The sequence below is a fragment of the Corapipo altera genome, unplaced genomic scaffold (genome assembly GCF_003945725.1).
Source record: "Corapipo altera isolate COAL_440 unplaced genomic scaffold, ASM394572v1 165, whole genome shotgun sequence".
NCBI lineage: Eukaryota > Metazoa > Chordata > Aves > Passeriformes > Pipridae > Corapipo > Corapipo altera.
In genome coordinates this window covers 306,804-323,171 of record NW_020884954.1, presented here as the reverse complement: position 1 = coordinate 323,171, position 16,368 = coordinate 306,804, and the positions used below count along the sequence as shown (strand labels likewise).

The 16,368-nt window shown below is 43.5% G+C and overlaps 1 protein-coding gene across 7 annotated transcripts in view; it reads left to right on the top strand.

Moving 5' to 3' along the window:
- The window catches only part of POU2F1 (POU class 2 homeobox 1), a 72,250-nt gene that overhangs the window by 43,493 nt on the left and 12,389 nt on the right, over positions 1 to 16,368 (top strand). For 3 of the 7 annotated variants that reach the window (XM_027663504.1, XM_027663503.1, XM_027663509.1), the window contains 4 exons: positions 1,702 to 1,807; positions 2,237 to 2,582; positions 3,361 to 3,449; positions 4,622 to 16,076. In XM_027663504.1, the coding sequence (XP_027519305.1) occupies positions 1,702 to 1,807; positions 2,237 to 2,582; positions 3,361 to 3,449; positions 4,622 to 4,932 (852 nt within the window). In that variant the 3' untranslated portion in view covers positions 4,933 to 16,076. Of the gene's footprint in view, positions 1 to 1,701; positions 1,808 to 2,236; positions 2,583 to 3,360; positions 3,450 to 4,097; positions 4,185 to 4,267; positions 4,600 to 4,621; positions 16,077 to 16,368 lie in introns of those variants that run through there. The other 4 variants (XM_027663506.1, XM_027663507.1, XM_027663505.1 and 1 more) reach the window with 4 other exon arrangements.

Genomic DNA, 16,368 nt, shown 5'->3' with positions numbered 1-16,368 from the left:
TTGTTAAATGTACTTAGTCTCTTTTTCTATTACTCTTTATTTTTTCCCCAATTGCAAAGCAAGGTTGCATGCCTTGCTGCCAAAGCAGGGAGATTTATGATAGTGTGTTCTAGTAACTGTGCAGGTTCACTCAGACTGCAACTTAAAGAAGCTTTCCTACAGAAATTTCCCTGTTATTATAATCTGCCATTGTGTGTAAGAAATTGAGGTGTGAGCCATGGTCTCCCTTTTATCAGTGATGTTTCACGAAGCATTTTCACTCATCGTAAACTTCTCCTAAGACTGTGCTATGGCTCAAATGGATGTTCCAGCCCTGCTGCCCCCAGCCTTCACTGACTGTGTGCTTTGTTGATTCCTTGTGTCAGCTCTGGAGATTGTGTCCATAGGATGCTTGGGCTGAGTCTACTAGTTTGACTGCAAATTAGCCATGTGAGGAACAATGATGAATTTTCCATATGGCTGGATAACCAGTGTGAGTTGCAGCCTGGCTGCACGAGGGCAGGGGCCCTGAAGCAGGATTGGAGGGGAAGGCCCCTTTTGGTGGCAGCCTGGTTTTGCATTGGCTGAAGTCAGTCACTGTGACCACGGGGTGAGCTGTATTAATTCTAGGTCATTCCCTGCCCTGAAATATGGATTGTGACCTTGGCCTTAACTGCTGGGTGGACAGATGACAGATGCGACGTCTGGGCCGCGTTAGTGGGAGGTGTGCTGTGTATCCAGCTCCTCTTTATCTCATGCACTATTCCAGATAGGCAGAAAGCTTTAAGATCTGTCCCAGTTGCCCCTGTCTTGTTTAAAATGCATGAAGCATTTGACTCCCTATAAGAGGATATGCAGCATGAGAGATATTTCTCTGATAATAAACTTAAGGTAAGAGAGGGGAAAGGAGGAATGTTTTAGCCTATATCCTTGGCTACATTCTCTTGGGCAATTTCTAAAGGATTCATTTCTCTCATTGATGTATAACAGCCTTCAAATATTACTGTTGGACACCATTTCTTGTCCATAAAAAGTCCTTTCTCTCCTTATATTTCATTTTTCCTCATAAGCTGGTTTCTCCAGCCTTAAATCTTTTGTGTTTATTTGTGATATCTTCAGTTTATTGTAGCTTTCTTGTAATAAGCCATCCGCAAGTGAAAACTGCATCTGTATGTTTTAAAATCCAGAGATCCTTCCTCTGGCACAAGGAAACTTATCCAAGTAAAGCTTATAGTTTGGTCAAGTAAAAGTGAAATGTTATTCTGCTTCTCCGTGTAAACACATTACCCTAAATACCTTTGGTAATGCTGGCATTTACGTAATTTTACCATAGAAAGAGATGTGAAGCTGAAAAGATGTTTAAACAAGAAAAAAAATGTAGAAAAATGTGTTTTCTAACTCTTTCTATAAGAATGACAAGGTGCTCTCCTCAAAGGAAGGCAGAGAGAGAGAGAAAGAGAGAGCTAACTTGAAGTCTTCAACAAAATGGATATATCTCCTTTCAAATACTGAGTTATTAAGAATATTGCTGGTAATTAGAGAAGGTATTATGGTTGTTCCACTGAATGATAAAGTAATGTAAATACAAAAAAGTTAGTTCATATGCAGTGTTTTCCTTGATAACTTCCTCAGCTGAGGACGGGAAGAAAGAAATCCAGCTCTAGTAGCTGACTCTGTCTGTCTCTGAGCAGTTGAGCAGTTTTATTCGGTTTTGACCTCCAGGTGGCAACCACGCCAAGCCTTGTGACTAGCAGTGCAGCTACAACCCTGACTGTCAACCCCGTGCTCCCTCTGGCCAGTCCTGCTGTAACTAGTCTGTCAGTCACAGGTAAGGGCTGATTTCTCCTGACACTACATCAACCTCTATCATTTTTCCCTTTTTATTCTTAAAAATATCATTCCGCGTTGGTCGCTGGTATCCCAGAACATTCTTGTCGTTGTTCCTTGTTGTTCTGCTCGGAAACTTTTGTCTTTGTGACCAGTGAGTTGACTTTTCTGGGGATAAAATCACAGGTGATGCCGAAATGAAATACTCTGTATTCCATTGCTGGCTCCTAGAGCTCCTCAGCCTTCTGCTGGGAAGTGTCACTTCATTGTAGTCCAAGCTTTTCATTTGAACCCCTGGTGCTTCCTGGTACTACAGAAATGTGTGTTTGTGCCTCTCTCAGTTGGGTGTGCAGCTCTGTTCAGGTGGGCAGGGGTTTCTTTTTAGCCATATCTGTGTTTTGTACTGATCTAACCAGGCTCAATCTTCCAGGCACAACAGAAACCACCTCTAACAACACGGCAACAGTGATTTCAACAGCACCTCCAGCTTCTTCAGCAGTGACATCACCCTCCCTGAGTCCTTCCCCTTCTGCCTCAGCCTCCACTTCAGAGGCATCCAGTGCCAGTGAGACCAGCACAACACAGACAACCTCCACTCCCTTGTCCTCCCCTCTTGGGACCAGCCAGGTGATGGTAACGGCATCAGGGTTGCAAACAGCGGCGGCAGCTGCGTTACAAGGAGCTGCACAGTTGCCTGCAAATGCAAGTCTTGCTGCCATGGCTGCTGCAGCAGGACTAAACCCAGGCTTGATGGCATCCTCGCAGTTTGCAGCTGGGTAAGGATGAATTTTGCACGCCCCTTCTTGGTGAGGTGAACAGAAGAGGGAAGGAGGATTCTTGGGATAAATTGGTGTTATGTATCACTGTTTTCATGGTGATTCTAGTGCCATTTATCTCGAGTTCTGAAGGTTTACTCATAGGTGGTAATTTGCCATTCCCATCAATGTACACAAATGTTGTGTTCACTTTGAAGGTGAAAAAGCTGCGTTGCAACAACATTGTTATTTGATAAGTCTTTCATCCACTGCAGAGCTTAAGAGCTGCAACTTACAACTGAATCATAGAATCTCTCCAACTAATTGTAAAATGGAGAGAGTGCCTAGACCCACTTCACCCCTCTGTATTCATTTCTCCATCATGAGCAAGGAATTGTAAAAGATGCACGATTGTTGGAGTTGTAGGTTTTAAAATGTTGCTCAGACAGATGACTCTTGGTCTCTTTAATTCCTCTTTGTTTACAGATTTCTTATCTCAATTTGGGAGAGGATGATAGCTCTCTAACAAGAGACACTTTCCCTAAAATATTCTACAAAAATATTTTGCAGCGACAACCAATGCAAGTCATGTATTTCCAGTGCCCGTACTTGTCACTAACCACTCATGGAGGGAAAACTAAAATCAACTAAAAATAGTCCTTAGTCTCTGGTCTTTCTTTCATCCCCCTTTTTTTTTTTTATTTTAAATATGATTATGTATTTATGAACAGTGACAACCTTTCCTAAAAAGTAACACTCTTTCCCTTTTCCCCTTCTTCTGTGATCTTGCTTCCTGCAGAGGTGCCTTACTCAGTCTCAATCCAGGGACATTAGGTGGTGCTCTCAGCCCAGCCCTGATGAGCAACAGTACACTGGCAACTATTCAAGGTCAGTAGTGTTCCTATTAATGCATCTCTGTCATACAGCTTCAGTTTACAGGCTTTGTTTTTCTGTGCCAAAGAAGAACACTGACTTCTCAGCACTGGACATAAATTTTATAGGAGTTGAGGTCTTACAAAATTTAAATGTGTATCACAGAGATAAGAGCAGGTGCAACTACAGAAAGGAATCAGATGTGTATGATCTTAGGGTGATTTACAGGAGGCACTTAAGATATTGAATGTGTTCTAGAATTTATTTTGTTCTCCTCCCCTCGTTGGCCTGTATCTCTAGCAGGTTAGAGATTTGCTTTTTATAGCTCTTCTCTAGTCTGCTTGAGCAGAATTGCACCATTCTGAGGTCTGTTAGGAGGGCAGTTCTCAGCAAGTCTTGATCCTGAATTCTTGTCCTCTTATGTGTTTAAAAAGAACCTACAACAAAGATCCTGCCTCCTAAAGTCCTTATGGAGAACTTTAAATACATAAATCCTCGTTTAGAAGAGTAAAAATTTATTTTGTGAGTGCCAGACGTGGCCAGAAATTACCACTGACTTCAGCAAGAGTTGTTCTCAGTTCATGGTCTATCATAGTACAAGAGGTCTAGCTAACCTGTCTGTTCAAATATCCCCCAAACTAGCTGAACAAATCTTGTTTGCAGGTTACAAGAAAGAACCATTTCGTAAAGCGTCAGAGATAAATTTAGGAGATCATAATCTAAGGCAGACTGAACACTAGACAGGTGAGAGTAAGTTGCAACAGTGGTTGGTTATATGTCAACATTCAAAATGTTACAGTCAAGGTTACATGACCTTCTTCTTCTTCTGATAGCTGTCATTTCACAGGAACACTCATCTCAACCCTTTCAACCAGTGCAAGCTGGTCAATGTACAGGCTCTCTTTGACAGGAAACATAGATCACTGTTGTGCTTAAAGGTCTGAAGAAAGGCTCAATGGGGTTAGCCTAGGAGCAAACAACAGAGGCATTTTAGTATCTGCAAGGTCTTGTCTGATTGTTATTTAAAAAATTAACAACCTATGATGAGACAGCTGTCGTTAGTGGTGCAGAGAGCAAAGGCATCAGAGAAAGGAAAATGCAGAGCCCCCTTGCTTTTAGGCCCATTTTGCATTGTTGCTTACTGCTAATGTTATCTCCTCCCTGCTCGATTTTTCCCTTTTTTTTAGCTCTTGCATCTGGTGGCTCTCTTCCAATAACATCACTGGATGCAACTGGAAACTTGGTGTTTGCCAATGCTGGAGGTACCCCTAACATCGTAACTGCCCCTCTGTTCCTGAACCCTCAGAACCTTTCTCTGCTCACCAGCAACCCAGTTAGCTTGGTCTCTGCAGCTGCAGCCTCCGCAGGGGCCTCTGGACCAGTCGCCAGCCTTCACGCCACCTCCACCTCAGCCGAGTCCATCCAGAACTCTCTCCTCACGGTGGCCTCTGGGAGCGGGGCCACGTCCACCACCACTACTGCCTCCAAGGCACAGTGAGCCGGGCTGAGCTGTGCTGCCAGCAGCCTGTTTCACTGTGCGGTGGGATTGGCTGCCAGCAGGGTTTATAAACTGAAAATGCGATGGGCATCCTCTCACCGTGTTGCTGGGGACGAGAGAGAGAGAGAGAGAGAGAGAGAGAGAGAGAGAGAGAAGGAAAAAACAAACAAACAAAAAAAAGAAAAATAATAAAAAAAAAAAAGCGAAACAGGAAGGATTTAAAGCTGGGACAGACATTTGCCTAATTTTATAATAAACACTGTCTTTTCAGGATCGCTTCATGGATCGGAGAACTTTCTAACCAAAAATGTAAAAAAACAAAAAAACAAAAAAAAAAAACCACAAAAAAACAAAAAACCACAAAAACACAAAAAAAGTGAAAGGACTACTTATCATTTCCAGCAGTCACAATGACAAGTTAAGGTGGGTTATCAGTTCAAACATAGGAAGGGGATTTCTTGGTTCTTTTTGGTCTAAATATCTTTCTTTTTTAATTATCATTTTATAGGTCTGTTGTACAGGCCATTATGTCATACAAGGTGTTTATAATCGTATCAATCATGTTGGGGGTTCCTTTCTTAACTGGTACAATTTAGGCAGGCCTGTATTACTGGTGTATCTCTATTATTATTATTATGATTATTATTATTATTATTTTTATATATATAGTTTGGACGCGTTTGTCTTTGCTCCTGGATTATTTTCAGCGAGCTCCCACACCACGAGGGGGAGGGTGGGGGAGGGGGTGGAGAGGAAGAATGGAGCACAAATAGACTTTCTGTCCTGATCTTCTGGGAACGTTCTGAACAGTTTCCTCATCCTTGAATTTGTCTAATGCCTACTCGTAGGGGTCAGAAGGATTTACGTTCATCGTTTGTGCAGGAGGCTCAGTGTAGCAGCAGAGATCGTTGTGTGCAAACTTCCAGGCTGGTCTCTGCTCTTCAAGCAGAGGTAGGAATTAGTTCCGAGCTGCAGTTCTCTCAATTATTAGGGTAAAAAGGCCAAATTCTGCTCTGAGCTTTGTGTGCTTGGCTCCTTTTGCTTCAGAGAGCGGGATGTGACCTCCCGAGTGCAGGTCGTGTGACGACGTAGCGATGGCTCTTCTGTTCCAGTGATTTCCTTTGGCTGTGCAAGAGCACACACAAAAGTTTAAAAAAAGTCAGATTACCCAGGCTAATTGGCAGTATGTAAAGCAGCATTTACAATCCTAAATTCCCACCAGGTGAGTTGGCACGGGATTTCAAAAGGTCGGATTCTCCCCGTTCATAGCAATATTCCTGTTCCGATGCTTCCAACGTCGTATTTAGGAAAAATTGTCCCGTAAAGGAGCGCTTCTGGCTGCCAAACACAGAAGCCAAGAATGTGGGAGCAGAAGTTGCCGTTGTTGATGCCAGCACAGCTCTGGGGCTTTGCACACAGCCGAGTCATCTCACGTGGTCTCTGAGCTGCGGCGCCGCTCGCTGAGTAAAACCGGGAATAAGCGTCTCTGAGCGGCACGTCGGGGCTTGCCTGTCACTGTCACTGCCTTTGCAAGGTCGGTTCTGATCCGTGTAGCAAAGGGATGTTTTTGTGGATGAGGAAGAGGTAATGAACTCCACAGAAGTTAGAGCCGTATATTCTTAAGTATATACAATCCGGGATCTGAACCAAAAAAAACAAAAAAAGATTTTTCAAAAGAGAAGACTGGATCACTGCAATGCAGTTCACTTGGAACTTTCCATTCCTGATGGATTTAAAGGTTTCTGCCATGTGTATAAAACTAAATTACTTTTAGCTAGTGAGGATATTAGAAGAGTCCCTTTCCCACCCACCCCCCTTTCTTTTGTCACCAGAGTGTCCTAAAATAATGAGCTGATGCAGCTATATTCATTATGTTGATGATTCAGGGGGATCCTGGAGCTTCTCATCCAAGATCCGGAAGGCAGCAACTTTAAATTCTGCATATGCTTTGGTTTGTGACCTGAGCATGTGGGATTTGTGTTTGCACTCAAGTGGCAGAACCCCTTATCTCTCCCCCCACCGCCATGGTTTTGCTCTGTTCATCTCTAACTCTCCACCTTCCTGTTTTACTGATATTTAAACCAATTACCCCTAAAACTTCAAAACTAGTGAACTGCAAGCAGGGAAACTAACAAATGTCCGTCCACCGTTTCTTATGTGTTTTTGATTTTTTTATGTTTTATTTTTTTAAAACTAAGCTTGAACCAAAGTCAATTTCTAGCAAGCTGCTGTACTAATGGACTAGTTTGTATAAGTGCAGTTCAGATGCAGAGAGGCGATAGATGCTACTGACAATTTCTTTTTCATTTGTCTTTTGTTTTTATTAATTTTATATAAAAGTTGCTGCTTGTTTTTAATCTTTTTTTTTTTTTTTGGTTGGTAATTTGTGTTATCCTTGGGGCAGACTCTTAACTTGATTTTGTTTTCTTTTATTTGATGTGTAAATAGAATGGCGATGTCAGAGGATTGTTAATCCAACAGGTCCCACCTTTATCCCCCCCAGTGTGGATGAATCTAAGTGTTTTTTATGTGTCTCTGTGTCTTCAGGCTGTGTGGGAGACTTTTAGGGCTATGAATAATACTGCAAAAGTGGAAATGGCCCACAGTAATGTCTTCAGAGCAGTAACAGATATAGCTGGGTGAGCTTCAGGGAGGCAGGGGAAAAGTAGAAGAGGAGATGCTGGTACCCACTATGTTGCCTGGAGGCCATAGCATGGACTATAGTTTCTACCAAAGGAATGCCAAGTCCTTGGGACTTGTCTTCAGTGAAGTAAGAGGATGGGGAAAACTGCAGCTATAGCGTTGGTTCCTGGCTCTGAAAGTTCCTGCTTACTTCCAATGCCTGTGCAAAAGTACAATTTATCAGGAAGCTTTTTTTGTTAAAGGGAGGATACTCCTGGTCTTTTCTCCAGTGTATCCTCTTCTCCCTAAGGGTTTTGTGGTGGGGTGGGGGGTCATGGTCCTTGCATATATCTAGGAAACACAAAGAAAGGTGGGCCTTAAATCAGTGGAAAATCCTCTCTCCAAAGTTCAAAGAGACTGTGCCATTAGCTGTCTGAATGAGTTTTCATGTCCCATTCTTGCTGGTTTGTGGTTGGGAGAGGGTCTTGTTGAGTACATATCTGGAACACTAATGCAGCTTGGATGGTTTATTTATTATAAAAATCTGCTTTTTTTCCTGACTACCTTTGCATTGGTCACATGGCTTTGGTGTGAGCACCTTATACCCCCTTACCCTCCTCCTCTCTACCCCATCACCCTCTCTGGGGCCCAGATTCCAGGGAATTTCTTAGCAAGTCTTTTTCTGAGAGAAACTGGAAACTCAGTAACCACATATCCAAGAAAGAGCCTGGTTTTGCTTGCAAAAGCTGACATATTACCCAAACAGCACATATCCCATGGCATCCATTGCCAGTGTGCTCTGATTCATTGTCCTAAAACATCCCTGTGACTGACTGACTGTTGTTCCTGGAGCCTGCTTTTTGTCCCTATCAGTGTTTTTCCTTGTGGATTCTGGCTACCTCTGGCGTTTTGGTGAAATATGGAAATCAGATTGGCAGGGAATGTACATCTGCCTAGTTAGAGCATATGTGTTCCTTCAGAGCATGAAAATATGAGATCACGTACTATAACTTAGCAGAAGTTTCCTTTTAAATCATAATCATGCTGGCAGCAGAAATTGATGCCTCTGAAAAGAAACAATAACAGTTGTATACAAGGCCCAGTAAATATGATCAGAAGGAATTTGATAGTGTTGTTGGAAAAGGATAATAGCATCTCTTTTTCAGAGCTCCATGTCCCTGTATTTAAAGGTGAGAGGGTTGCTTTTCATAGTCACAATCATGTCACGGGACACGTGCAGGAAAAGAGAAGGTGAAAAACTCTCTCGTTACGGATGAGAACAGTTAGCTCAGAAAGCAAAACATTTACAGAGGCACAAATGCAGAAGGTCAAGAATAATTTAGAAAATGGCTTCGGGAGGAGGTGTAGCCTGGTGATGACATTTTTTTCTGATGTTAAGAAAAACATGTTTTGCTTTAGCACACTTTGGCTTTAGCACACTTGATCTCCTGAGAACACAATAGTCACCACAGAATGATTTATGAACAACCCATAGAAAGTACACAGAGATGTGGCTGCTTACAGTAGTTACATCTGTGTGTTTAAACCTCCTTAAGAGGATTTATTTTGTTTCTGAGTTACTGTACAGTATATGTTAGTCTAAGTACATTTTTATCATGTTACTCTGAGATGGTGTGTATGTACATATACACTTCTCTTGGAACTATGACCTAATGTTTAAATGCCACTGTGTTGACACATTTCTGCAATCGAGTTAGTAAAGGATGCAGGAGTGTTAATTCCCTAACTCTGTCCACATTCCTGTAAAGTAACATTCTTTAAAACAGAAATTCCCTTTTTTTTTTGTTACAAGCGGAGCAGCACAACCGTTACAGCTGGAATCATATCACAGATATTAAACCTAAAACGACATCTGAATTAACTTAAATATTAATATTTTCTTAGATAAAGGTTTACTATACAAAATGATCTTAGAGAAACAAGTAGCTTCTCATGATCATTAGAGTGCTTTAGGACAGACATCTGCTCTGAGCTTTCAATGATACTTGTTTTCCAACTGGAAGCTTAAAATTTCGATCTATTTATTGCCGTGTTAACTTGATGAAGAATCACTGTTCCCTATTCATGTTCTGCTCGAAATGGTTAAAGCATGTTTATCCCCAGGGCCTGGGTATCCCTGTTGGATGTACACCTGACTGTTGTCCAGGGTGGAGTGTTACCAAAGGAGTAAGCTGGCCTGCTGCCCCCACTGTGTTCTCACACAGCCAACTCAAATTCCTTTTTATTTTTGCAACCAGTACATCTTACCTGTCCCTCCCAAAGTACTATAGCAATACAGAATTCAAGATACCTGCCTTGCACAAGTTCTAACCTTTTCAGTCATTGAACCTCCTGTTGCTGCTTGTGAGTTTTTCCTCTTCTTTCCGGCAGGGAAGTCTCCTAAAATACTTCAAAGATATTTGACGGAGGAGGATTTGTGGAAAAGTTGCTGGGTCATGGTTTGCCGTTTCTTAAAATGTTCATATCTCTGTGATCTGAAAGGTACCTGGTTCCCTCTGTGTCAGTGCAAGCAGTTTCAGTGCTTTTGGAATGATGAAAAGCAGTTCCCCTGCTTGCATATCTTCACACATGAACACACGAAGTAACACATGGAAAAAAAACTTGGTATTTTTTTCAGCTTATCTATTTTTATTGGATCTGTCTGCCACTTCTCCCAGGATAGTCCTTTTACCCCCATGGGATGCTGTTAGGAAGACTGCACTGTGATTAGAAATAGTTTCACTGTGGGAGAAAAGACATCTTTTAGTCAAGTAGACAAATAAGGTCAGCATGCAGAACGTATCAGGTACTTCTTTTCTGACCGAATTCCTAAACCCAGAGCAACTACTGAGCTTTGTCTCGGGGCTGCTTTTAACTCCGTCAGTGATACCCTGCTAAGAACCGTCCATAACTGGAATAATCTGGGCCCCCTTCCCTCCTCCCTTCTCCCTCCGTGTCCCTTCCCCATCTTCCCTCAGCAAAAGGTAGCACCATACAGCTCTGAGAACAATACTTGTGGGTAGCAGCTGGCTTCTGGCACCTTCATAAAATACCTCAGCATAGCTTAGCATTGTCGCAGAACTGGTTTTAAACTGAAAAAAATCAGAAGAGAAAAGCAAACTTTATAAATAGTGGAGATAATTCTAGCTGTAGAGTTTAGTTGAACTGATGTTTATTATGATTGATAAACATGATTATGCTGTATGTATTTGAGATCCTGTTTATAGGTTACAACTTTATAGGGTCGGGTGGGGGTGGGTGGATGTTGGGGGCAGAGAAGGGGGGTTTGACTGTGTTAGAAGGAAAATGTTTGCTCATGAATTTTTTTCCTTGTATCTGTCTTGCCAAAGGAAACATTTTGTCGCTCCTGGGTTTGGGATTGTTGTTTGGTTGGTTTATCTGTGGTCTAATCTGCAGCACAGCACGTGGTGGCATGCAGGTTACTGATGGGGTTGCTGTTCAGGGTCCTTTCGAGTGTGCGCACACTTCCCTCCCTCTTGGCCTTTCCTTGCCCTTCGCTGGGATCTAAAGATGAGGCAACACGTACCTGGGAGGCTCGGGGGAAAGGAGATGGCTGTACTGGGTTAGAGTCAACCTCAGTGGTGTAAATCCGTTCCAGTTGAGTTGCTCCAGAGCTGAACTGGGTCCGTTGTGTTTAACTTCGGGAAGGGACAAGAATGGTTGTCGCATCTTAATCTTATCTGGGAGAGCAAAAGTGAAACAGGTTCCTTTTATCCCCCTTGTCTTGTTACTGAATGTAGGGCTTGTAGTGCTTGATAATAGGTGGAAAACTTTTTAAACACTTCCTTTTCTAATAGCAATGCTAATCCTGTCTAGACCAAAAACTATGAAAGAAAAAACCAAACTGAGAGGTGAAAGCTAACCTACTCCTAACACCTGGCTGGTCTGCCTGAAAGGGTTGAAATACTGTGAGACGGTTGTGGGAGAGGAGCTTTGAGGTGTTGTTGGCGAGGGAGTGGGTCGTTCTCCTGGCCTATGTCTTGGTGTTGCGCTGGGAGTAGCAGAAGAGCGAGTGGTTGTTGCCTTGGGAAGGGCGTCACAGCCCACTCCGACCGGACTCCAAGGCTCCCTTCCCGTTTCCCTTCCAGGCTGATGGAGCAGGGGAAGAGGGGAGGGGTGTGCGTGGGTGTGTGTGCGAGTGCGTGTGTGCGCCTGGCTGTGTGCGGTGATCCAGAGAGGTGGGTTTCTAAAGGAGCTCAACTCCACTGGGGCGGGAGAATTCCCAGTGGCCTCGTAGGGAACCAAAGGCACTGATAAGTTGTCAGCTCTGCTGTTCTCAGAGCGGGTAAGAGGAGAAGCTGGGTGGGGGTTTTTTGAGCTTTGGGTCAGTGTCCCTTTCTCTAAGGACCTCATCTCTTTCGGGTACTCCCACCTTTTCTGCACAGAGTTGCTTTGGCTCTGTGAAGACAAACAGTATGTGGGGTTTGCCCAGTGCTGCAGGTCTTAGGCTGATGTTGGGATACAGTCAGGGAAAACTGTTTCTTTCCTTCAAATGTGGAAGCAGTGTAGTCCAAGGTCAGAGTCTGTTCAACAGCTTTTGCATATGGTCTTTCTCTTAAGGGAGGGACCTTGAAGACTCCTTTCTTTGCTCCCCAAAGCAGCCTTGTACATGTTCATGTATTGTGCTATTATTGGGCTGAGCTGTTTTATCAGTGAACTTGGTGAGCTCTTGTGAAGAAAGGGAGGGAGGAAGGGGGAGAGGCGAGTTGTCCAGCTACTCTTCCTCCGGACACCAATCGGGTTGCAGAACTTCACTGAAAGCTTTACTAATAGAATTGTTGTTCTGACATTATGTAAAAGTGGTATTAATATTGTGTGACTTTTCAAAGAGCTAGTTAGATTTATAGATAGGTAATAGGGATATTGAAGAAATGACTTCTCAAAGAAAAGAGCACTTGGAACAAAAGAAGTGGAAAACAAGGTGTGCTTTATGGAAAACAAATCTGAGGAAGGAAATGAAACAGCTTGTGGGAGGCGAGGGAAGATGATACCCTTTGGCGTTCCTTAGTGCTGCTGAGGCTCAGCCCCAGAACTGGAACAATACCCCCTCTGCCTTATTTCATCTCTCTACCAAACAGGACATTGTCAAGTAGCTCAGACCAAAATGCTGATCTGTCTTAAATCTGTGTTGGTCTGCTGGTGAATATTCTCCGGCAGAGCTTTACATAATACCGTAAGATACTTAATTTATCACGTTAGTTTCCCCTTTCCTCCCAAAATTGTCTTATCTGTTGTAGGCCCCACTTCAGGATTCACACTGCCTTTGCTGAATTTTGTAGCAGCAGCTACTGAAGCCCCATTCCCTGAATGTCGTAACTTTGTGCGCGTTCAAAGCCGGCACGTTGAGGTGCTTTAAAGACCTGAAATTATTGAACAGTAGGAATCCTGAGACCTCGGGAATGGCACGCCAAGGGGCAAATCGTGGAGATCGCACAACCCCCTTGGGAAACAATTTAGGAACAAGAGCACCCGTGACGGTGTCCTGAGAACAAGGCAGTTGAGACAAAACCTTTAGTTCTTCCCCCGTTCACTCTGCGTGTGTCGGCCTCTGTGACCCCGGTGCTCCCTGCACCTGAGCGAGTCCGAGGGGGAAACGCAAAGCGAAAGACTTGGAGATCAGGGCCGCTCCCCGCGAGTTCCCGGGGGGCCGGACTGCGCCTCCCTGCGAGCCGGGGAAGGGAAGGGACCGCTGCAGAGCCCCCCTCGGGTGGCTTGGCGAGGGCTGGAGCAGCACTGGGCCCCTGGGGCGCCTCGTGTGCCGGCGGTCCTTGGGAAGGACCTGGGCAGGAGCTTCTGCGTCCCCGCCAGTGCTGTTGTTCCATTTCCTTCCTCTGTGGTAGTGTCTAAGGCTAGGTGTGAGTAGGTGTGGGGTGTTTATCCGCCACAGGTACAGGAGCTGTCGTATACCTCATTTCTAACTCGTAACTGAGTAACTTGCTTTAACTTTCTCCAAACCCCACAGAGTTGCCAAGTCTGCCCTTCCTCCTTTGATTAACACTGAACTCTGGCCTATAGCACCCCGTGACCTGCAACCTGGGGAGGTGACCCCCTAACGCCTCTGAATGTCGCTGCTTAAAAGCTACTGCAAAGTGAGGGCAAATTGCAATCTTATCTTATTTCCTTTGGTTACAAGGGGTCCTCTTGATTAGTCTGTGAATATCCACCCCCTCTCCTCCTCTCTCTGGGGAAAAGGGCCACCCCGCGCTGCCTTTTCCCACCCCGGGGCCACACTGAACTCCAGGGCCCCGAGGCACTCTCAGCCCAGTGCTGCGTACATGCTACTCACTTTTTAACATGACCAAAAAAAAAAAAAAAAAAACAAAAACAAAGGAAAAAAAAATAGAAATCTCCAAATATTTAATTTTCTTCTTTATTATTTGACAATCCTGTATCCCTTCCCCCACTCCCCAACCTGGCCAGAAGCTGCATCCTTAACCCGGTCCATCTTTATTTGAATGTAGTTCCCCTACCCCCATGGGAAAGAGAAGCTTTGTCAGGTCACGGTGGCTGCTATAAGTCGGGAGGGGGCGGTTTCTTTGTTTTGTTTTGTTCTTTTAAAATTTCCAGCCAAAACCAAAGATTTCCTAATGATTGTATAAACTCAAAACAAACAAACAAACCAAAGACAAAGGGCGTCTTCAGCACCAAGCCCATCTGTGAGGCCGGTCTGGCCAGGGCAAGGGTCTCTGCCAGCCCGGGGCTCCGAAACACCCCAGGAAGAAATTCCCTGCTCCAGGGTGAAATCTGGGGCGCAGGCCCTGGGAGGGGGCGGCCCGGGGGGGGGCGGGCTTCGCAGGTGGGTTGAGGAGCTGAAGACTTGGGTGCAGGATTGGCTGCTCTGCTGGGTGCTTTAACCCTCTGGGGGCTGGGTGATGTTGATTAATACACGCTGAGGTGCACTTCTGAGCTTCCCCCCCCCCTTCACTGCTTGGAAGAGGCTGTCCTGTTGTGAGAAATCCCTGAAAGAAGAAGAAGCAGCTTTTCATTTCTCCTCTAGTTCCTTTTTTCTAGATTTCTTTTTATTTTTGCAGCACCACTGTGCAACTATGCATTGTATTTCTCAACCTTTTATGCTAGGTAGATGCCTGTGACTTTTTAACTTTTGGGGGGGGATTGCAAATGGAGGAACTTTTTACATGGATCTTTTTAATCTCAGTTGATTGGGGGGTGTTTGGTTCTAGGGTCATACAAGCTCTATCCCAAAGCAAAATCCAAATGTTAATATTATTAGCCTGATGCAGATACCAAAGATAATTTCTTTCCTGCAGAACCTTAGACTTGTGTATTAAGTACGATTACCCAGCACTTGCATTAGTCTAACCTCAGTAATTCCAAAGCTTAGATGTATATTTTGGTATATTTCTGGGATATTAAAAAATTGTCGTTTAAATTCTTGTTTGTTTCAGTGTAATGCTCTTAAAGTCATAGCATGGAGATAACTGAACTTGTCCTATTCTTAGTAGTTTGAAATAATAGTATTTTTGTATGTTTTGGGTGTGTCTATGTATGTATTAACATAACAGTTTTCACTGCCTAGGTGTTCATAAATAATAAAAAGAAAAAAAACCAACTGCAAAGGGTTTTTAAACTGTACATAATATTCCATGAGGAATTTCCACCAGACCGCCAATTTGGATTGCATTTTCACTGATGGCCGCTCCCAACTGGGATTCTTTCTTTGTTTTTAAAGAGACAGCATGTTCTTTTTTTTTTCCCCCCATTGACCTGAGGTTCTTTCTCAGTGTAAAGGGGTTTTCACTGTTTTTAAGGGATGGGCCAAAGAGGAAGTTGCTTAAATTTTATTTAAAAAAAAATAAAATATTTAACATGTTAGTTTGAAAAGTACCCCTTTGTATGAAGAATTGAGAGTGGAAAACCAAGCCCTTTCTTCTAAATCTGGTTATAGTTTCCAAAGAGATGAAGATTTGTGAATGTCTGGAGCATCTGGGCAGTCCCTTTTTGCTTTTTTTTTTTCCCCTAAATAAGGCAAGTTTTCGGTCCTAATGGTTTCACTGCTCTGTGCAGCTGCCTGCTTACACTGGCTGGGAGGTTGTTTTTTTTTCTCTTGCCCTTCCTCATACACTGCATTTATATACACTTGAGGTCAGCAGAACACTTGAAATCAAGGGCCATGTGGGAGTACCCTACCCAAACCCAACCCAAGCTTTTCTTGAGACTGAAATGTGAGAGTCCCACACATTTCAAAACCTTGCTGATCACACTAAGGGTGAGGAGGAAGGCGAAATGCTGTCTCTTTAAAGATGTCCTTTATAATTATTATTATTATTATTATTATATTATTATTATTATTTTCCCAGTGGTTGCCTACAGATAGCTGTGGGCATTGAGAGATTGTGTAGATTACAGTAAATCAGAATGAAAAGGTAGATTTTGTGTAGATGCATTTGTCTGCTGTAATTTTTTATATATATTAAACTTACTGTAATTGTACAGTTAATTTCTGTTGTAAACATCATTAAACCATTTTCCAAGTGTTTTAACATGTATGCACTTGTTTGTAGTTTTTGAATGTACTGGGGGAGGTGGATTCCCCTTCCCCCCCATGGATCACAGTGGGCCAGAAGATTGGTCCTTCGTGCCCTTTGTCTCAAAGTGGAGGAGACAGAACAGGTTTTTTGCACTCTGCTTGAAGCTTTTCTGCTACTTCTCTTATTTATCAGCTCCTCTCCTAAAAGCAGAAACATCTCCAGTTGCTTCCTGAAGGCAAAGAGGAGACTCAGCTCACACCTATGGCGAGTGTCCCTGAAACAAGTGTTGGATGCTTTTGAGTCA